At 46.6% G+C, this 23,781-nt stretch overlaps 1 protein-coding gene across 1 annotated transcript in view; it reads left to right on the top strand.

Annotated features, from left to right (window-relative positions):
* Nucleotides 1–23,781, top strand: part of LOC135916357 (structural maintenance of chromosomes flexible hinge domain-containing protein 1-like) — a 373,767-nt gene that overhangs the window by 26,522 nt on the left and 323,464 nt on the right. Inside the window, exons 7-8 of the mRNA XM_065449720.2 lie at nt 7,474–7,616; nt 21,318–21,435. Coding sequence (XP_065305792.1) covers nt 7,474–7,616; nt 21,318–21,435 — 261 coding nt within the window. The remainder of the gene's footprint in view (nt 1–7,473; nt 7,617–21,317; nt 21,436–23,781) is intronic.

A 23,781-nucleotide genomic window follows, 5' to 3' on the forward strand; every position in this document is an offset into this window, starting at 1 on the left:
TGTGTTGATTATCGCCACTTAAACAAGATCATGCGAAAAGACGTCTACCCGCTACCACGCATCAATGACGCATTGGACTGCTTGCACGGAGCTAAATACTTCTCATCCATCGGTCTTCGATCCGGCTACTGGCAGGTTTCAGTTGATGAAATGGACCACGAGAAGACAGCCTTCATCACGCCGGATGGCTTATATTAGTTCAAAGTCATGCCCTTTGGCCTATGCAATGCTCCTGCGACATCTGAACGTATGATGGACTCTCTTCTGCTGGGCTATAAATGGGCCACCTGTCTTTGTTACCTTGATGACATTATTGTTTTTTCTCCCACGTTCAGCAGCCACCTTACCCGACTCCCTGCAATTTTTGAAGTCTTCCGAAAAGTCGGCCTTCAACTGAACTCCACGAAGTGTCAATTCCGGCACCGTCGTATCACTATGTTGGGACACCTCGTTGACGCATCCGGTGTCCAACCAGATCCGGAGAAAGTTCACACCGTACGCAGTTTCCCTGTGCCATGTTCTGCCTCTGACATGCGCTGCTTCGTTGGCCTGTGTTCTTACTTTCGCCGTTTCGTCAAAAACTTTGCCGACGTTGCTCGGCCTTTGACAGATCTTCTAAAGAAGAACACACCATTCTCATGAGGCCCGAAGCAGGCTCACACGTTCGACACTCTCATCGGGTTTCTGGCCACCCCTCCCACACTTGCCCACTTTGATCCGTCTGCACCGATCGAAGTCAACACTGACACAAGCAGCTATGGCATTGGCGTTGTGCTTGCCCAACACCAGAATGATACTGAGTGCATGATAGCTTACCCCATCCGCCTGCTGTCACCTGCCGAGAGAAATTACTTGCATCACCGAGCGGGAGTGCTTGGCTTTAGTTTGGGCTGTCGCCAAGTTCCGGCCCTATTTGTACAGCCGCACGTTTTCAGTCGTCATAGACCACCACGCACTCTGCTGGCTGTCTTCCCTCCGGGACCCGACTGACGGCATGGTCACTGGGCTTTGCGGCTCCAGGAATTTTCATTTAATGTCCGTTACAAGACTATACGCCTCCACAAGGATGCCGACTGCCTCTTGCATCACTCCGTGGATCCTCCCTATCCTTTCGTGCATGATCCGGTGACCTGAGTGTTGGCTTTGACTGACATTACCGACATGTGTGCTGAACAACAACGCGACGCATCCGTACAGTCCATCATCGCCGGAGTTCAATTTAGCAGCACCGACGGCAAGTGCCGCATGTTTTGTGCTACATGACAGCATCGTCTACTGCCGCAATATCAACCCTGATGGCCCTGAGCTGCTCCTTGTCCTTCCCCGTCGTTCTCGAACAACTTCACAATGCACCGATGGCGGGGCACCTTGGAGTTTTGCATACATACGACCGCGTACGACGCCGGTTCTTCTGGCAAGGTCTCTACCATTGTGTGCGTCGTTATGTCGCAACTTGCGAATTGTGTCAGCGCCGGAAAAAACCTCCCCTGGCACCTGTCGAACGACTCCATCCCATTAAAGTTCCCTCTCAACCGTTCTTTCACGTAAGCCTTGACCTGCTTGACCCTTTTCCGACAATGACTAGAGCAAACAAGTGGATCGCCGTTGCTACTGATTACGTGATATGCTACGCGATAACAAAGGCGTTGCCGACTAGTTGCGCAACTGACGTCGCCGATTTTCTCTTCCACGACGTCATTCTCTATCACGGTGCGCTTCGACAGTTACTCACAGACCGCGGCCGCTCGTTCTCATCTCGAGTTGTGGATGACTGCCTTCGCTCTTGTGCCACTGAGCACAAGCTGTCCGCCGCCCACAAATGAACTTTCTTACGGAATGTCATTGATCGCGCTCACATTGCTCGTCAAGTAGCTTGATCTCGTTTATTAGCCTCCCAGCATATACAAAAAGAGCGATACGACCGCTGCCAACGCGATGTTAAGTTCGCACCAGGTGCTTGGGTGCTCCTCTGGTCACCATATCGTCGGGTTGGCCTCTCCCAGAAGCTTCTCTCACGCTAGACGGGGCCTCATGAAGTCGTACGTCAAGTTAACGACGTAAATTACGAGATTTCGCATCTACATTTGGATGCATCCTCAAGTCAGACGCCTGTTGACGTCATGCACATTTCACGGCTTAAGCCATACTTTGCTCGCAATTCTTCGCCTGCCATGCACCGAGACAGCGCTTCGCCACCCGGGGTCCTGTTACGGAAGGATGAAAGAAGACAGAGAAAGAAGATCGGGGACGCTGGTTGCTGCTTGTTGTTGGTGGTCAGCCATCTTAACTAGGTAATCTGACTCCTCCTGTCTATATATTGTAAATATAGTTTTTGTATACATCATTCATCATTTATTATTCCCTTAAGGGTCCGTTCGGGGACATTACATAAGGAGGGAAGACAGCGATGGGAAAGTGCCATACATCAGCTGAAAAAAAAAATGAAAGAAAAATGCAAACAAACGCAACAGAACTGTAGAAAACATAAGGTATAAACAGAACAATGAAAATATCTCAAACTGAGTAGCAATAAATTAAAAGAAAAGTGCGCACGTAAATGTAAAACACGCTAAACATAAGTGGCAAAAAAGAAGAGAAGGAAAAAATATGCGATGACACAAGCAAGTCGGATTGCTGGGAGAGGAAACGTGAGGAAAAGTGGCTATCTTGGGTTGAAATGGTCTGATAGTAACTGTCTAAATTTGGAGGGATTTCACTCTAAAACCACGGCTTCAGGAAGATTGTTCCATTCTTTTATGGCGATAGGGAGGAAGGATTTGTTGAAGACGTTGGAAGAACCATGCAAATGCTGTTCTAAGGGAGTTAAACGGTGAGATGAGCGTAATGGAGCATGTAATAAGTTCTCACGCAGTGCAGGAAAGTTAAAGTATAATTTATGAAAAAGACAGAGCATTGCAAGTTTCCGGCGGAGTGCTAGGGGTTTGAGTCCGAGAGACAATTTCATGTCAGTAACGCTGTGCCAAGGTGAGTACTGGGAAGTTATGAAGCAGGCTGCCCGGTTCTGATTGGCTTCGAGCGACTGAATCAAGTAAACCTGGTGAGGGTTCCATATGGCTGAGGCGTACTCCATTTTAGAGCGGACGTATGGTTCGTATGCTAGTTGCCTGATGGATGAAGGGGACATAACCAGAGATCTTCGGATGAAACCAAATGTTCTGGAAGTATTAGCACAAAGTTTCGTGATATGGTCCACCCAAGTTAGCTTGTTAGTTATTTCGACTCCTAGGTACCTGTATGAGTTTGTTACTGATAACGCCGTGGAGTTCAGCGAGTACGGGAAAAGGGTAGTGGAATGTTTACATGAGATGTGCATTATGAAATATTAAGCTGCAAAAGCCAGTCAGAACACCATTTCTGGATTTTGTTCAGGTCGTCTTGTAACGATTCCTGGTCGGTATTATCGGAGATGCGGCGATAAATGACGCAATCGTCCGCAAAAAGTGGGCAGATGACGAAATCGCAGATGGCAGGTTGTTGATGAAAATTAGGAAGAGAAGCAGAGCAAGAACGGAACCCTGGGGAACTCCAGAGATAACGTCAGTAGTTTTAGATGCATGACTGGAGATGACGGTGAACTGTGAGCGGTTAGTTAAAAAGCAGTGAATCCAGGATAAGATTAGAGGGTCGAGTGATAAGCATGCAAGTTTACACAATAGACGTGTGATGAACGCGGTCAAACGCTTTTGAAAAATCCAAGTACGTCTGTTTGGAATAAAGAATCTAAATTAAGGTGAAGATCGGTTGTAAATTCGAAAAGTTGGGTTTCGCACGAGAAGCCTGTCCTGAAATCATGCTGTTTGGGAAAGAAGAAAGAATTGTGATCGAGGTGATTCACAATTTGGGAGCAGAGTATATGTTCGAAGAGCGTGCATGAAATGGGATGGTACATTAGAGGGGTCAGCACGGTCGCTGCTCTTAAAAATTGGCGCAACCTTGCTTGATTTCCATGCATCCAGAATTTGACTGGTACTATTGAGGGACTGGGCAAAGATGAGTTGCAGGATTTGGCTTGTGAGATGTTTCGTGCCTTTAAGTATTTTAGCAGGACTGTTATCAGGTCCGGGTAAAGTGGACGACTTGAGGTTGTCGATGAGCTTTGAAATTCCCTGAGGTGTGATGGTTACGGGTGGCATTGGAATAAAATTTAGGCTCGGTTAAGTAATGCTATTATCCGCTGGCTTGTGGGTGAAAACTGAGGTGAAGTAGGAGTTCATTGCATCTGATTGCTCGCAAAGCGGTACATCTGTACCGTCTTGTCTTTTTAAGGATATATTATAGGAGCTGTTCTTGTTGGGCTGTAGCAAATTCCAAAATTTCTTGAGGTTAACACGCAATATTTCTAGAAGATCGTGACTAGAATTTTCTTTTGGATGACTGCAATAATCTAGTAACGTCTACTCGCAACATCCCCATAACAATATAATTCGGTCTCGTGCTTTGCTCCTGGCAGGCATATGCATTATTTGATCCAATAAAACTAGGTAATTTGGACATATTTGGCTGCACATCGGTTAATTCGGACAACTCTCGGAACTCAGCAAATGCGGAGTGCCGCAAATGTATGGTGCAAAAAAGCAAAAACGGTGTTAGCATCCACCGAAATTAAGTGAAAGAGTTCACATTCCCGTTATGATCAGTGGAAATCTTGCATGAATGACAGCAACGCCAGAGTGCTGTGTGCTTATTTGTGCCTTTAAAGCCTTTATTCTTGCGTTTACCGCCGCACCCAGCACCCCGTCGGCTGCATGCCTTCACAACTGCGTAGTGGCCATTCATGATCGTGTCGTTAACGATCGCAGTTTCGTGCGCAGTTGCAGTAAATTCGTTTTGACTCAGTAAGTGTGTTTGCCACGAGCCTTTAGAACTGCAAGGTCGCCATCCATGATTGTGGTGACAGCGGCTGCGGTTTCATCTGCAGCGGTTGCGGGAAACAGTACCTTCGTTTTTAGTCAGTGCAGAGTGGATGATGATGAAGAGCACCGTTTACATCGTGATGGGCGGCGACAATAGTGAAAAAATAATCAGGATGTGTGTGTGTTGAAAAGTGTGTCTCAGATGAGGAAGCGCGCTGCGACCATGCAGCCAAGGAAATCGATTGCGAGGCCTTCACCGTTGCGAGCACTAATCAGTAACGAGATGATGATAATTGCAGCTTCCGCACTGGTCTTGTGCAAAATAGAAACAGGATTTGCTGATTCATTCAGTAAATAAGGGTATGCTGACGTAGTAAGCATTTGTTTATTGTATTCTCGATACCCTCGGTAATTTGACATTCGGTTAATTCGGATATTTCTTTTGCACACCTGAAATCTGAATTCACAAGGTTTACTGTATATGTATATGCCACACCTTGCTATATGACACGCGGTATGTGCGGGCAATATTGCCACAACATTCAATCACTAAAGTTGCTCATACCTTGTTTTACATTCTTGGCAAAGTTATGCCTCGGAATTTTGAGAATGACAGCCCACAAATGTCATGAAACACAACATTGACAGTGCATGCCTGTTGTGTTAAACCTTCTCAGGCTTAAATATTAAAAGTGTCAAACAATAAGAGAAACCTGATAATGATGTACAGTCAAACTCGCTTATAACGATACCGGTTCTAGCAATATATCGGTTATAACAATGAGATGCTGCTGCACCATCAACTTTTGTATTTTTCCATGGTGAAATAACCCGCTTACTACAATGCCCCGATGCCGCATTATCAGTTATAACGAAGTCTGGCTGCTGGTTGCCCATGCCGGAACGAAGTGAAATGCGAAATCCTTCAAAAGGAAAAAAAGAAAACTACAAATTTGAGCTGTTGAACAATGGCTTGCTGCCCCAACAGCTGCCGCGCGCTCATTTTGCAGCCTTCACGCGCCTCTCTCCCATTGCCCTTCCACCCCTCCGTGCATGAATGGGCTGCACCCATAGCTCTGCGCCGCCCCATCCTCTAACACATGAGATGAGATGAGGTGATATGAGAGGTGAGATGAGATGAGATGAGGTGAGACTTGCCGTGTTCACTGACACAAAACGTTTTCAACGAATTTGTGTCGCTGCACTATTTTGGTGAAATAGCATTGCCGACGCAAACCCAGAACCATATTTGCGTCTCATGCATGTGCAGTGGTGCTGATGCTCTTTTTTTCGGTCGGAACATCTTTGTGGCCCCTTTTCGAAAATTCCCTAATGTGTATGGCATGGCATGAGTACATTGCATGATGTAATATTCAGTGTAGGTGCACATACTCGATCGGTCTAGCGGTGAACCTTTTCCCACAAACTGTGACTGTCGTACTGTGTTGCATCCTGGGTTAATCTGGTCGTAGCGCCCTGTGTGCGTCGCGGTGTGGAGGAGCGTCACATCGTTTCCTGGCCACACTTGCAGGTTAAGGCAAACCCGCCGCCACAACATATAGACTATATCAGTTAATATTTGCATGGTATATGGTAAGCACATGTGCGTTTGACCCCTGCCGAAAGGGCTTGCTGCTGCACCAAATCGGCTGTTTGCCTGCACCAGGACCTGCTCCGAAAGGGGAAATGGCTGTTCTACCACTGCTTTTGAGATTGGAAGGTGGGATTCAGGAGGGGTGGATTGAATTTTGATACTAGCTAGTATTGTAGCTTTAGTTTCGTACTAGATTTTAATGCGCATGTCATAGTTTGTTGATTCCTGAAAAAAAAAAAAAAATTGTCCGTGTTAGAATAGATTAAATACATTGAATTATTGAATGCATTCCCCTCAGGTGTCTTGTTCAAAATTGTAGATGTCAAGTTTAATTTTCACAATTACAAGCACCTAATACTATGGCACCGAAAATGTGTTGGTCATGTTTTAAGATGAACTGATCTGCTAAATGTGAACAAGATGTGTCAAGAGGCGGGGGTGACAATGCATTAATGTTTACATGTTATGCTTGCAGTAAAACTTTGTGCATGGCTTCATGATGAGTCTATCTGAAGAGTGTGTGAGGTGTGTGTTTACTGGGACACCTCGCTCTAGTGAGGGATGTTCATTGATACCATGTACTCCTGGTACCTGTGTGGCCAGCGTGCTTGGCAATGCCATGATGGGACAATATCACTGATGGATAAGCTTACTTCACATAAGCTATTGCACAAAAGATATATAGTATTGAGCTAGATTGCTAGATCACAATTTTGTGAACATAAATAAGGCAATCTTATTGTCGGAGGGAGGCTTATTTACCAGGTAACAAGTACCAATAAAGATGGGTGGCAACGTTAGTTATAACACACTCACATGTGCCAGTTATTAAACACTGAAAGTTATGCTTTCAGAATAGCATATATGGTCTTTGTTTCGTACTATCTATCTATGTGGTGGTCTTGTCTATGTTTTCAACAAATTTTATCTTGAAATGATGATTTCTCCCCTCGTTGTGACTGTACCTTGATGTGTAACGGTGTGCTACTGTTTCTACTGCCCTAGTACCTGGATGACAGCTCGCAACAGGAGAAGAGCACCATCCTTGTGTTGGACAATGGTTGTGGCATGACCTCCTGGCAGCTCAACAACTGGGCCATCTACCGACTGTCCAAATTCATTCGCAAGGACAAGGCACTGCAGCTTTCGTGAGTGGGATTACCCTCTTTCTGAACAGGGCTTTTACTGCTACTAGCTTGCATTTGCAGCTCTTGAGCATTTTAGGCCTTTCTAAAATCGCCATGGAGCCCTTTTGTCCTTGTGCACCAAATTCACATGCAGTACACAGAACAGAAATTTTAAAATGGCTTATTGCTTGAGGGTCTGTTCAGTGAGACCTTTTGCTGATCTGCATTAAAAAAAGGTTGCCTATAGTTGCCAGCAGTGTTTCATTCTCAATCAAACATAGCACATAATGCGACTTAAGTCCTTGAACAGCATTGAATTTGTGCAATGAAAGCAGGAATACAGTCGAACCCACTTATAATGATACCGGTTTTAACAGTATATCAGGTATAACAATTGGCAGCCAATGAATCGTCAACTTTTGTGTTTGTTTTGTGGTGAAATACAGTAAAACCTTGTTATAACGAAACAGGATATCACGAACTAATGGATATAACGAAGCAATCGTGGCTCCCCTTGAAATTCCAATAGATGCTCATGTATCGAAAACCTTGTTTTAACGAAGCTAAAATTTCCTCGCAATGGGTATAACGAACTTTCTTTTGAGCGCAGCTCTTTGGCCCTCGTTCATGCTTGTCCGAATACAAGTTCAAACAAGGCGACTCGTGTTGTTTCTTGAACGGCCGTATTATATGCGAAGGTGATGTACGGCAAAATTTCGTCCCACAGCCAATGTTCAACGTCGACATACATCGAAAGCATGTCAGCCAGTGTTCTGTTGAGGCATTCAGTTAAACCGTTTGCCTGAGGGTGGTACGCCATAGTTCTCCTATGATTAGTATGTGTCATTTGCAGCAAGCATTTCATTAGGTCTGCAGTAAAGGCTGTTCCACAATCAGTAATAACAACTATGGGAGCGCTATGCCCGAGCACGATATTGTTGACAAAGAATTTTGCAACTTCGGCAGCCGTTGCACTGTACAGGGAATCAGTTTCTGCGTAACGGGTCAGATAGTTTGTGGCCACAACTATCCACTTTTTGCCTAAAGATGATGTTGGGAAGGGTCCAAGGAGGTTCATACCAACTTGTTGGAATGGCATACGTGCCAACCCTCCCGATTTGCCCGGGAGACTCCCGATTTTGGACTGAACTTTCTGATTATATGATCACTATCTTATATCTCCCCAAAAATTGGTCTCTGTTCGCGCAATAATGGTTTTTGTGAAATCGGCACTGCGGAATCTACAGCCGCATCGTAATCGTCAGCATCACCAACAATGGAAGCACTAGCACCATCGGTATCATTGACTAAGCAGCCGACTACAGCCTCTAGTAAGGCAACCAAAGCCAGAGCCAATGTAGTTCTTGCAGTTCATGCATGCCTTCCTCCATGGTGCATCTTGTTGCTGCTGCTTTTGTGTATGATTAGTGTTGGCTAGGCCGTGTGTGCGGTGCACAGTGTAAAGTTAGAATTCTCGTGTGCTTGATGCCTTGGCGCTACCAAAGACTGAAAAGGTATTTGCAGAAGTTATTGCGAACTTCTGAATTTCCTTGCTTTTTGACATCAAGAAAAGAACATTTTGCATTTTGCAGAACGTTTGGATGCGACAGCGTGTCTCATGGTGTCACCGGCGACTTGAAACTGCACGTTTCCACGGTAAAGCATCAAAGCTATGTTTGTACCGCTGAGCAGCAAGGCAACATAGTGAACTTTCTCCGGAACAAGTGCGACGACAGTGTCATACCTGTGGAGTGCCTGTTTACAGGATTCCTCGTCGAACACAACCTACCCCTTAGTGCCAGCGACTACGTTGGGCCTCTTCTACGGAAAATATTTCTGAAATGAGACGAGGCGAAGCGCTATGAATGTAGATGCAACTCTGAAACGCAACTCTGATGAAACGCAACTATGAAGAATGCGGAGGTGGCCAACCTGAACTTTCACAGGCATCGCTCTCGAGTCTTTGTTTCTTTATTCGGAGTTTCTTTCAGCTGCTGCCCCGAGGTGCCAATGAATCTGCTGAAGACGCTTTAGATGCTTTCGAAGCTGAGTTTGCCACACTACAGGCGTACAGTCTTCCAGAGGACATTTGTAATGAAGAAAGGTGGGACATGCAGTGGTCTATGGTTGGAAAAAATGAAGAACGCTGCTGGAAAACATGTTTCACAGAGTTGCTAAGGCCATCGGTAGTTGAAACAGTGATGCTCCCCCTTCCCCCCCTGTTAGCCCGAATAAAGTCTCCCGATTTTTGATCTCGCCAGGTCGGCAGGTATGGAATGGCGCTTTTGGTGGCACTATTGGCTGGAGGAGGCCTGCGGGTTTTACGGATGGAGTCTTGCAGCTTTGACACTCGCGACAGGTCTTGACATAGTGCTGCACTGATACTAATAACTTAGGCCAGTAGTATTTCAGAGGAATCCTGGCGAATTCACGGCTCACGCCCATGTGTCCAGATGTCGATTCATCATAACATGCGTGCAAAATTTCTTCTCACATAGCTGTGGCTACGACAAGCAAAAACGTTGTCTTGCTGTTCTTGAAGTTTTTCTTGTAGACTACACTTCCTTGCAGATTGAACGAGGATAGCCCTCTAAAGAAAATATGCGGAAGTTGAACGTCGAGTCCCTCCAAATGCTGTATAAGTGGAAGCAATTCCAGGTCATCTCGTTGTTGTTGAGTGACTTGTGACGCATCAACAATGCCAAGGAATGGGTAATCGTCTGACACAGTTGTCTCACTAGTTTGCGTGACAAGCAGTCAGCATCGCTGTGTTTCCTCCCGGAATGGTATACGACAGTAATGTCATACTCTTGAAGCTTAAGGCTCCATCTTGCTAGTCGTCCGGATGGATCCTTGAGATTCGCCAGCCAGCAAAGCGAATGGTGATCACTGACTGCTCTGAATGGGGGTTCTGTTATAGAGGTAGGGTCGAAATTTACGTATTGCCCAAATGACTGCAAGACACTCTTTCTCGGTTGCTGAGTAGTTTGCCTCTGCTTTCGAGAGCTTACGGCTGGCATAAGCTATTACTTTCTCCTGGCCGTTCTTCCACTGCACTAGTATGGCACCGAGGCCGACGTTACTTGCATCAGTATGAACTTCAGTGTCGGCTGTCTCATCGAAATAGGCATGGATTGGAGAAGCTTGCAGGCGTTTCCTTAATTCGTCAAAGGCATCTTGTTGTTTGCTTTTCCACATGAAAGGTTCATCTTCTCTTGTTAGTATTGTAAGGGGTTCAGCAATCTTTGAAAAGTTTTCCACAAATCTTTTGTAGTATGTGTATAAACCCCAAAAAACGTCGCACTGACTTTTTGTCTGTGGGTGTCGGGAGCCTCGCAACAGCTGCTGCCTTTTCGGGATCTGGCCGAATGCCTTCAGCACTGATGACGTGTCCGAGGAACCGAAGCTCATCGAAGCCGAATTGACATTTTTCTGGCCTAATTGTCAAGTTTGCTGCGCGAATAGCTTCTAATATAAGTTGCAGGTGCTCTAGATGTTGGTCAAATGTTGGGGAAAATACGACCACATCATCAGAGTGCACTAAGCACGACTGCCATTTCAGTCCTGCGAGCACAGTGTTCCTCATTCGCTGGAACGTTGCAGGCGGAGAACAGAGGCTGAATAGAAGTGCTTTAAATTCGTAGAGGCTGCCAGGGGTTACGGATGCCGTCTTTTCTCGTTCCCGCTCATCCACCTCTATTTGCCAATATCCGCTCTTGAGATCCGGGGAGGAGAAAAACTTTGCACATCGGACCCGATCAAACGTATCGTCGATATGCGGAAGGGGGTATACATCTCGCTTAGTTACTCTGTTCAATTTACAGTTGTCGACGCAGAATCGAAGTGTGTTATCTTTTTTCTTAACGAGCACTACGGGAGATGCCCATGGAATGCTGGAAGGCTGAATAAAGTCATCTGAAAGCATCTCCTCTACTTGCTTTCTTTTGGTGACACTCAATACGGGTGCTGGCATACCGGTCTCGTGGCGTCCTCTGTTATAATTCTGTGCTTTGCCACAGACGTGCGCGCCGTACCTTCGAGGAAGTGGAGAAACAGTCAGAAAAATCCTTTATCAGGGCATACATCTGTTTCTTTTGGGCTTCCGGGAGTCTCTGGTTGACAGTACATTGATATGTCGACACTGCAGGTTCTTGGCACAGCAGTTGACGTTGTCATTAGGCTGCATAATTTGGTCGCTACACACAATTTGTGGAAATAGGCAATAGCTGTTCCTTGTGTGATGTGTTGGAATTCATTTCTGAAATTTGTAAGTGCGACATTTGCATGGCCATTGCTTGAAGGGACACTAAAGTGAAATAATAAATCAGTTGAGACTAATAAAGCATTGTTTGAGAACCCTGCAGGGAGTCATTTCAAAATAATAGTTTGATTATTAGATGAGAAAACGAAGGGCAAAGTATCAGTATTTGAATTCCGCGCCGAAACCCTGACGCTGGTACGTCAGGGTGTCATAGAAAGGTAATTTACTGATGCAGAAGAAGTCTTTTTTCTATTCAGTGTCCCTTTAAGTGAACAAGACCGCGAGCCACGCAAATACCTTTGTTGAAAATCATCCGCTATGCCTTCGCGGTTGTAAAATGTTTCATTCTCCACAAGAACCATACTGCAACTGTGCCGCCACGGCACAGTTACATCATCATCAGAGACGTGCAGTGCAGCAAGACGTCGCTCCTCCGACTCTTCCATAGGTATAGTTTGTTTTGTCGAGAAAGACACACTGGACATCTGTAGGTTAATTATGGTGCCATTACCTTGTAGAAAATCCATTCCCAATATAAGTTCCTGGGAACATTCTGGTAGTACAATAAAGTCAGAAATGTAAGTGAAGCTTTTTACTGCAAGTCTTGCGGTGCATCGGGCAAGGGGCGTAATAAGATGACCGCCTGCCATGCGTATCTGCAATCCAGTCCACTGCGTCTGACAACTTTTTTCAGGTGCTTCGCCATCTTGAAGCTTATTACCAAATAATCAGCACCGGTGTCGACTAAGGCATTCAGCTCGTATATGTCTATTATCAACTGCAAATCTGATGTAATTGTTTCGTTACTGCACTCGTTTGCTGGAGTTGTCTTGTCATCGCACTGGAACAGCATTGGAGGATCTTCGTAACTCTGGTTATCAGCTGCCTCACTTCCACAGGTCACTTGCTTCAGTTTTCTTGGTATGGGCTTGGTGAACAACGCCTAGGCAAGCTTGGAGACGCGTGCGGGCTAGGTGATCAGTAGTGCATAGGTGACGGTGACCGTGGTTGATGTTGGCAAGGAGTAATGGGGCTTTGGCGCGTGGACAATTATTCTTCGATTTCTGCTGGCCATTCACCGTTTCGGGGGCATGGTGCAGTTGGGAAAACCCCTTAATCCAGCTTGATGGTACGGGCAAAACCTGTACAGGTGACCCACTTCTCCGCAGTGAAAACACAGAGGCCTGCGCTCATGGTCATGCCAGGTGAGACTTTTCCGGGGCCTTTGTTCCATAAAACGAGGTGCACTACGTACTGGAGACGGATAGGCAGCTGGTGGTTCCAGCAGACGAGGTGCATTGCATACTGTCAGTGGGTAGGGAACGGTCGTCGCAACTGCTCCACTGTCTACTGTGGGTTGCCTGAGTACCTCGGCCTACGTTGGGTTTATTTATTTATTTGTTTATGTATTGATTTAAGATAATTTCAAGGTCTAAAGGCATTAGAGAAAAGAGTGGGTGAACATAAAAAAAGAATTGTGCGAGATACAAAAATGTATTCAACGTGGCATTTCATGAACAGTGGTTTTGAAGGTGGCAGTATCCAGGATGGCTACAACGGTGGCGGGAAGGTGGTTCCAATCTTTGCTTGTGCTACGGATGATTACGTTACTACAAAGTTTAGTACGTGAAGACAGCACACCAACTTTGAAACTGTGGTCAGAGCGAGATGATATGTATGACGGTTGGGTGATAGGCTGTTCTTTCAACAAAGGGTTGTGGTGGTAGATTTTATGGAAGAGCGAAAGGTGGAAGCATCTACAACGGAAAGAAAATTCTGGCAAGTTAAGTGTTGTTTTCATTAAGGTAACGCTAGCATATCGGGAGTGGTTTGATAAGATGAAGCGTGCTCCAAGATTTTTAATGGCTTGTGTGCTGTTTATGAGTGTAATGTTAGCCGGGTCCCAAATGGCGCATTTGTATTTTAGTTTGGAGCGAAGTAATGTCTTGGAGAGAGTTAGTTTCAGGGACGATGGTGCAGATGAGAAGTTTCGGCGCAAATAGCTCAACATGCGATTGGCATTGCTACATATAATGTGTGGGGTTTCGCACCCATGCTCTTGGGACAAAGGAACGACAACACAGTAGTGCAAACAATCACAAGGGCATTTATCACACCTTTCAGAGATCAATGCCTAATAGCCGAGTTGCTAGCCCCAAAACATGCCGATGGGCGCGCGACAAATCTAGAAGTCCGACTCACCGCGACCGGATAGGGAGCGAATATGTTTGCCCCATGCTAGATCCCAACGCCTGGTCGTTCGCGCGTACGGTCACGCGAACGGTGGTGCGTTCGAAGGTAGGCCACGCGAGGTGGTCTCGCAGAACATGGATCGGCTCATGCGGGGCACGTTCGAGCTGCTTGCCGTCCCGCCGCCAAAGAGCATTCTTGTCTTTACCCCACCCAAGTAACCCCGCAGCAGCGCAACACTCGCACCATCTCTCGCACTGCGCTTGTACCACTCTGACCGCCGCGGGCGCCAGGCCACGTGGCGAAGCCGCACTCCTTCCTTCGCCGCACTGCAGGAGATATGCGGGAAAACAAAATATCAGGGGACGCGCGAGAGTCGCGCATCCCCACATCCCAAACCTTAAATCACTTCTTATTCCGGCGAAACATGTGACACGGTCTAACATCAACCCGTGCTTCGGGAACAAGATAATACATGCAACAGTGGCTGCGCTGAGGAAATGTCCGCACGCTGTCCATAGCATGCGAGCCGACATTGTCCTTGGGTACACCGCTTGCGTCTACCGGTCACAGCAGCAGCGTTGCAGACTCGACGGCACAATTCCAGGCCAAGACTCCGGAAACGACGACGCAGTAGCCGGTACGAGCAAGCGTCGCTCGTGCCGATGCGCCCTGCTGGCAAGAGTTGCTGTAGCTGTCGGTGATTGCCAGCTCTTTTCTCCACTGCCGAGGGTTGCGAGCTGGATACAGGCGGCCGCCGAAGTTGCTGTGCCGAACTCGCCACAGCACCAATGCCCGGTGGCTCGATCGTAGTCCGGGGCAGCAGCGCAGACAATGTGCAGGTGACGGCAAACCAGGGGTGACTCCAATGACGCTGCGTACACTCAACACATTCAGCAAACAGTACAGTAGTGCAAGGGAGAGGAATTCCGCATGCGCATCGCCCCTGTGGTACGATGTTCAACTTGGCTAGCAAAAGATCAGGCAGCTACTCAGATGCTAAGTTCACGTGAACGAAGCTCGCTTCCTTGAGTCGAACGAGTAATTTCAATTCGTGCGAGGCTAAATAGAATGAGGGAAGCAACTTGCAACACCTCAACGCCACGGTCCACCAGGTTGTGTCCCTCCAAGTGCGACAGGCAACTTCGTAAAGCCTTAGGCCTAAAACGTCGCTATCCTGACCACAACCGGCATCCAATAACAACACCCAAAATGAGCGCAAAACAGGCAGCCGCGAGGAGACGTCAGCTCTGTGAGGTGGTCCTACTCCGCTGGGCGGACACAGCATCCGAGTTGACGGCGCCCACCGTCCCAGACGGTGTCGAAGCGCCCGGTGCCAGGCCGCAATACCAGTCAGCCCGTAGTGCCACCTGTGGCTCGCGGCCACCCGGCTCCCAGAGCCGCGGCTTCATCCGAGTCAAAGAGATAGAAGAAGCTATTTACATCAGAAATTCGGACCACCCACGAGGCTTCCGTACTCACTCGCTTCAGGCTTGGCAATACTCCGCGGGCGCTGAGCCTCGCTCTCCCAGGATGCAGACCACGTGGCTCTCGTACCGACGAATGCTATTAAAAAAAACACTTGCAAAAAGGCTTAGCATGTTGACATGTTCAAACACACTACAGTCGCCGACTGATTTTCCGGACTCCAAAAATTCGGACATGCCCGATTATTCAGTCAGCTTCGCGGTGCCATTCTCCCCATAGACCCTAATGTATAATAACAACTGCCGAAAGTTCGGACACCTTGCAACCTCTCGTCCGATTTTTCAGACACTCCTTGAGCCAACTCGATTGAGAGCACCATGCACCGACTCTGACCGGTGCATGGTTCGACTAGCTGAATGCCATTTTTGTTTTGAACAGAGCCTCCTTCCTGCCCCACGAAGTGGCGCTACTGGAAATCCCCGCTCATCATCATCGTTTCTGCCTGGTTTGACAGAGTGGCTGTACAGCAGTTCCGGTTTCAGCTTAGTAAGCCATGTCAGCACAATCCAGCAGCTGATTTGTTTCTCTGCGCACGACGCTGCGAGTAGGCCACGTTTTTTGTTTGTGCGACTGGTGTCGGCACGGTGGTATTTGCTTTGTGTGCTGTGTTGAGGTTTCGGTGATCCAACGCGGCATACGGAAACAGTGTCCGCGCAGACTGCGCTGGGGAATGCCGGCAAGCGGGTGCCGGGAGGCTTAAGATTTGTCGCCTTCCGATGTCCTCCCTACTGACGCGGAAAATGTTCTGCCGACACCTGCGCAGTGGTTGCATTGCAATTCCGGACACAGTCTCATTTGACAGTTTCACAGGTGCTGACACTGCTGTACTGACATGCGGAGAACTCGACGACGGCGAGATCATTCATCAGGTTTCTGCTGCACTGCCGGTCGACGACTCCGAGTCGGAAGATGACGCACCATGTGCTATGCTGCCGTCGCAGGCGAAGCGTGCGCAAGCAGTGACAGTGCTTTCAGCCGCCTATAGTGACTGTACAACCCTCCGAGATTCTGGCTTATCTGTTTGCGCGTAAACGAAACAGCGTGCAACGGCGCTTTCACGATTTCTTCAAACCCACTGCCGAGCCCGAATAAGTGCGTGGAAATAAAGGATTTTATTTTTTTCCTTAATCTGCTTTTTAGGACACCTGTTTATTCGGACATTTCCGCAGTCCCCGTGAGGTCCGAATAAACGGTCGGCGACTGTACAGCCACCGTCGCCTCGCTCAAGAAAGCACGCCGCCAACGCTAGTGATCAAAATCCGCGCTAGCCCTACGCTTCGGTTCAAACAAAGGTCTTGAATGAAGCAAAACTGTTAAAACTATCGTCCGATGCCCCAAGAGCCCCACGTTGGGCAGCCAGATGTGGAGTCCTCACACCTGTGCTCTTGGGACAAATGAACGACGACACAGTAGTGCAATCACAAGGGCATTTATTGCACCTTTCATAGATCAATGTCTGCTAGCCGAGTTGCTATCCCCAAAACATGCCGATCGGTGCGCGACAAATCTAGAAGTCCGACTCACTGCGAACGGATAGCGAGTGAATATGTTCGCCCCATGCTGGATCCCAACGCCTGGTCGTTCGCGTGTACGGTCAAGCGAACGGTGGCGCGTTCGAAAGCAGGCCACATGAGGCGGTCTCGCAGAAGCATGGATCGACACCCGCGTGGGACGTCCGCGGCACTCGCGGGCCCGCCGCCCAAGAGACCCTTATCTTTCTTGCACCCCCAAGTAACCCTGCTGTTAGGCGGCGCTAGCAGCGCGACACTCGCGCCATCTCTCGCACTGCGCCTCAACCACTCTGACTGCCGCAGGCGTCAGGACACGCGGCGACGCCGCACTTCAGAAGACAGGAGCCATGCGGGATAACAAGATATCAGGTGACGCGCGAGAGTCGCGCATCCCATCCCCACAAATGTCGACGTGCATGTACCAGGAAAGGTTGCTTGTGTTGTTTAGTCCAAGGTATTTGGACTAAACAACAATGAACAATTAGAGAGGGCTATTATTGAGTAAATATGTATGCAGGTTAGTAGTACTGGTACGCCGTGATACACGCGTGCATTTACATTTGCTTAAGGTAAGCTTCATAGACCACTTTTTACACCATAACAAAACATTATTGATGTTGTCTTGAAGTTTATGAGAATAATTGAGGTCAGTAATTTTATGATATAGAACGCAGTCATCAGCAAAAAGCCTAATAGTTGAAAATTTCGCACAAGAAGCAAGATTGTTAATATAGATTAGAAAAAGTAGAGGACCTAGAACCGACCCTTGCGGCACGCCTGACGTTACCGCGAGGTGTACAGACAACGAATTGTTCGCAATTACGCACTGTGTTCTGTTAACAAGAAAGCTTTTAATCCAGTCTGGTACTAGCGGATCAATGTTAAGAAGACTAAGTTTATGGATTAGTAGGTTTTGGGATACAGTATTGAAGGCTTTAGCAAAATCGATAAAAATGCAATTGGTGTCAAATCCTAAGTCGTTGTTAGAAAAGAGGTCATTAGTAAAGCAAGCTAGTTGCGTTTCTCAGGAGAACGATTTCCTAAAGCCATGCTGACTTGTTAGAAAAGGAGTTCGTCTCAAGAAAGTAAATTATGTGAGAATACATTATATGCTCCAGAATCTTACAGGGAATGCTGGGTAGTGATATGGGATGGTAGTCTTCGGGACAATGTGTGTTACCTGATTTGTGTACAGGAACCACCTTCCCCACCTTCCAGTCGCTTGGCAGTGATGAGCCGTGTAATGGTTGTTGGAATATCCTAGAAAGAATAATTGATGAATACAGTTTGGTATATTTTAGTATTTTTGAATTAATTTCATCTGAACTCACAGACGAAGATATTTTCAAGTTACCGATTAGTTTTATAATGCCTACCCAGTCTACAAGAATTGAATCCATTGGGGTATCATAAACTGTCACGGAAGATGGCAAAAGCATAGGTGCAGCATCATGAAAAAAAAGAAGCAAAGACATTAATAAAAATTGTGCAACACTGATCAATTTGAACAGGGGTGTTAGATTGGGACAATTGTATTGCGGCTGGTGTATTTTCCATAAACAACATTCCAAAATTTACGTGGCTTTACATGTAAGTATGATGGTAATGTAATGTTGAAAAAGGTTTGCTTAGCTTGGGAAATGGCGCTACAATATTCATTGTTGATGCGGTGGTTTTGGGCCAACGAACTGGGTTGTTTGATTTTTTTTCGCTGCATTGGCTGTGGCTCACCCTCTGGATCCCATATGAACTGCCTCAGTTCGTCCGAGACAATGTCGACGATAGATAGTGCGGTTGGAGTGTGAGGTGTCTGCAACTTGTTGAGCTCTTCACTGATCACTGACCGGATGAGCTCCCGTCAGGGTTCAAGGTCGTTCGGCATGCCTCCAGAGAAGACATGGGCAGGTGCACAGCTTGCCTCACGGTTGCATTGCCGAGCCCGCTGTTCCAGCGTCTTTTCGATGGTCATTGCTTCATATCTGAACTCGGCAAACATGCTTGCTTTACTACACATTCCTGCTTTACTCCATGCATGAGATGGCACAGCTTCTTATCTTCATTATGTTTGGATCAGCATGCTTGAACAGGTGGCACATGTCCTCGATGTACATCGCCACATTCTCGTTTGTGAGCTGGTTCCTAGCTTGAAGCGCAGTTTCTACCTTTTCTTTACGATCTGTGCTGGCGTATGTTGCTAGCAGTTGTCGTCAAAATTCCTCCCAAGAGCACGAAAAGGGTTCGTCGTTTTCATACCATGTCTTTGCGAAGTCCTCCAAAGGGAAATATATGTTACGGAGCTTCTGCTTCTCATTCCATTCATTAAAGCTCACCACTCTCACAAACAGTTGTCAGTTCCAGCTGTTTTGAATGGCTTCTATGCTGTTGATGAGTGTAATGTTAGCCGGGCCCCAAATGGCGCATGTGTCAGTTCCTGGGGTTGGACTTGCTGGTGGTCGGGGCTACGCTGACTTTCATTCGTGGGGCTTCGACTCATACCCTGCACCTCCACCAGAAATGTAACGATGTTGAGGAACACAGGTGAACAAAACAACAATATTTATTAAGGGTGAACCTGTGCCCACAACTAAAGGTCACTGCAGTCGTGAAGAAATCTCTGGCAGTCACGTTCTAAAACTGACCTTGAACCGTCTTCTTCTTTCTTCTTGTGTGATACCTCGTGCGCTTGGCGCATGCGAGCCGGGTCTAACCGGCTACCCATGCCACGAAGATTGCTGCCTGTTGTTGCTGAACAACACCACGGTATGGCGTGCACAGTGTCCAATACGAAGGGCGCACAACTTGAATGTGACCAAGTTGTCGCGGCAATATATACAAATGAAACGTAGAACGATAGTGGTAAATAAAGAAATAATGTGCTTCACAATACAAGAAAATGGCACTGGGAAAGGGGAAAAAATATTCATAAGATACAGTGAAATCTCGATATTACAAATTTCAGGGGACCGGGGTAAGTTGTTCATTATTCTGAATGATCATTATAGTGAAAGCCCCAAAATTAACCATTCCGCCTATCAACCTATCAGTTCATAAGTTGTCACCGTATGAGGTATCCTCGAAAATGTCGCTGTTGCCTTTCAGGATGCACTGTTGTTATTTTCAATAGATTATGCTGCCACGCACTACTGATGCACCGTATAGTAAGATTGACGCACGCAAAACAGATGAGGACGCTGAGAAAACTACTGACAAAAAGGTAGCTCCAGGTTGCCTCCAAAGTGCAATGTTGTTTCTTGTTTGTTAACATTTCTTGCCGTGGACATCTGAACTGTCAAAGTGCAAGCGCGTAAATGACACCGTCTAGAAAGTGCAAAATGCAAACATGTAGCATCCCCACGAGTACGGAGGTTACAGTTCACTGTGCGATAGCTAGTACGGCCGCAGAAAGAAGTGCAAAAGAGAGAGGCGTGCGCAGAAAAAAGGGTGAAAGAAGGAAGAGACGCGCTTCAGTTGCTGTGTGACACTTTTCTGGGCGGAGCATGTGCTCTCAAAACCTGATGTACTGTTGCCTCCACTCGCCCACATTCTTTTCTCTTGGGTGCCATCTTGGATTTTCCAAACCCATGTGTGGTGACGTCTGCTGTCTGCGCCTTGTCATCTGCTAGTCTACTGTTTCGACTGCCATGAAAAATGCACGCAAATCTAAGAATTCCCAGATTTTGGAATATTAGTTCATAGTACTCAGGCGTTGGTAATATCACAAGGAAACTGAATAACAATGGTTATTCTGAAAAGTTCGGTATTTTGAAGTTCGCGGTACTGAAATATTTTTACATTGAAACTATAAGAACTCAGCAGAGGCTTTGTGATAAATTTGTTAATCTGGAAATTCATTTATGTGTTAATTAATGTTCATAATTCATAGTAACGAGGTTTCGCTGCAGTCTGCTGCTCGTGCAGGACAGTGTCCAGGGTGCGAAGCGAAAATGGTGTGTTAAGTTCTGTGGCTAGGGCGGTCTGCAACGACATTTAGCTTCAAGGGAAGGCTTGATTGCAGGCCACTTCAAACAGGAATGGGCTAACTGTTGGTACATCGGAGTTGTTGGCTAGCCAATAGTGCTGCACTTTCTTGGAGTGTATGCTGCTGGAATCTTTGAGTCATATATAATAGCCGATGTGTCTGACCCGTAGATCGGATTTCGACGATCGAGTGTAACTTGTTTTTGTGGGAACAGGTTCGCCCAACAAAGAGTTAGATTTGTGACTCACTGTTGTGCTGCTGTCTTATTTTTGCAACATTCTTTTTTGTTTCAGAGAAGACAGTAGCTCTAAAGATGGCACTCAGCACAAGCCCCGGTTTCTCAACAGTGAGATCTCCTACTTTGGTGCTGGGGGCAAGCAGGCTATTTTCTTCATCGGCAACTCAACCAGAGTAAGTCTGTATTGTCTGATCTTATATTGTGTAACACTGTGTAACACTGTGGAAGCTACCACAGCCTACAACATTGTCAGTCTTGCCACTCAATGCGAGATTAGGATGAGATGGGAAGATCTTTTTCTTCATTGCCCTGAAAATTACTGGCAATGTGGACTTACCGTAGTTTTGTGCATATAACCCGAATCAAAAGTTTTAAAAAGTTGGGGTGAGAATTGTATGCTAATCTCGCCTTGAGGTGTGGCTTCACGGGAGCACGCGTAGCGCTGCCGTGAAGCCACACCTCAAGGCAAGGTTTTCCACCATTCAGTTTTGTTATCTTCTAAGGAACTTGACCACCCCTGCGTGGTCAAGCTCTCTGCTTCCCTCCTTTATGGTCGCCCATTGTCTTTTTCATTAGAGGTGGCCATTTTGCTTTCACTAGCTTGCGAATAGCACACGCTGCACTGGCAAACTCATACGTCGCACGTTTCCACTGATGTAACAGCACTTGCATGGGCAACGGCAAAGGAGCAAATGCAATTGAGCCGAAAGTGTGCAGTTATTTGGCTCTCCGGCGTATCGCAAAGCGCTGCATGCCAACCCAGGTAGCTCCACGGGGACTACTGATGTACAGTCTACTCTCGTTGCAATGGGCCTTTGTAATCTGCCAAAAAATGCCCGTTTTATCAGAAGTCCGCAATATCCAAAACCGTAATATCCAAAACTGGAGGCCACCGCCAAAACACCAAAAGATTGTCAAACAGTTGCTGCATGTTTAGACTACCACGGGAACGCTGCGAAACATCGTCAGATATATATAAAAAAGGAACCATTATCGAAAACATGCATGTATGCTTTTCACATGTTTGGCAGCACTGCTGCCCTCACCTATGGTGCTAATCCGAATGAGCTCTAACATATTCATACCAATGCACCTCTCACAATAATAACTTATTCTATTTTGCCAGTGGAATACACTGGGACATGGTGTTGGGGCACTGGAATGCCTAATTTTTTTTCGCATTTAGCTTGAAAAGAACTTTGTGAAGAGCGATTAGAGGCCACCCCGAGGATTGTTCACAATTGGACTCTCGGTCTGCTTCAATAGTTCCATTGTGTTGGCGATGTCCACCTACTTTTCACCGCATGCAACTGCATTCACAATCCTAATCATGTCGCTCAGTGAAATTTGCTTCCTTTTTTTTTGAGGCCATTATCTCGGCACTTGCAGTCTGGCACAACTGACTAGCATGGGAAGAAAACAATGAAATGGCGTCATCAAGCGATAACACACTGTGCATGATGAACATGCCCTCAGACTCGCTTGGCTAGAGGCTGGCTCGGCCAGAGGCTGTTAATGTTGCCAGCAGCGGTGTGCAGACACCAACATGGCCAAGTTTGTTCTCAGCCTGTGTCGACACGGAAAAAGTATGTTTTATATGTCCAATTTCGAAAAAAATTGCTGCTAATTTAGTCTGCTGTAGCTGTTAGTCCATTGTAGTATGGTCCATGAAAAGTGAACTTCATTGTATTAATAAAATAGGTAAAGTAAACTAAGGTAGAAGTATGGTCCGTTATATCCGAAAGTCTGTTGTACGTGGGTCCGTTGTAATGAGCGTAGACTGCATGTGTGCCTGCTGCGAAGTAGTCTGATTCATGTTGCATGTCAGGTGACAGATCCGTTCGCGATCATGTCCGTCATGCAACCCAGCTTTATCATCCTCGCCAAACAGAGAGTGGTGGTGAGTACTGAACTACCGACAGAAGATGCGACATGAACAAGTTGAGCATCCGCAGGTGGAGACTGTGTTTGCAAATATTTGAGTGTTGTATGCAGTTATTTCCGCCAGCTATACATGCAAATGTGTTCTTTTTCCAGGCTTTTGTAATTGGGGGTGCAATTTATACAGTAAAAGCTCGTTAATTAGAATTTCATGGGGACATTTAACGAGTTCAAATTAACCGAAATTTGAACGAATGAAAGTGATTAAGAAAAGGCCACATCTCATGACAAAAAAAAAAAAAAGTGCAGCAACTCTGGGTACTTTTATTCCATAATGGTTTTTTGCTTTTTTCCTCTGAAAGCGATTGCTGCCGCTTTATCTTCCAGAGCTCGAATGAGCCGAAAAGCATCGTCTTCGCCTTCTTCGAAACTGAAAAAAAGCCGGGCCTGATTCAGTCCGTCCATCACCCGTGCCAACGAAGGTCGTACCAGTGTTTCACCAACATCATCTTCATCATTCGCGTCGTCATTGTCCAGCCGGTTCTTCATCTTCGCCGATGACTTGGGCGATCATGAAATCATCGGTCACAGCACCGCAGACCGCGGCGCAGCTGTCGACATTCATGAAGTCGCTGAAG

This window comes from Dermacentor albipictus, chromosome 5 (assembly GCF_038994185.2).
Source record: "Dermacentor albipictus isolate Rhodes 1998 colony chromosome 5, USDA_Dalb.pri_finalv2, whole genome shotgun sequence".
Lineage (NCBI taxonomy): Eukaryota > Metazoa > Arthropoda > Arachnida > Ixodida > Ixodidae > Dermacentor > Dermacentor albipictus.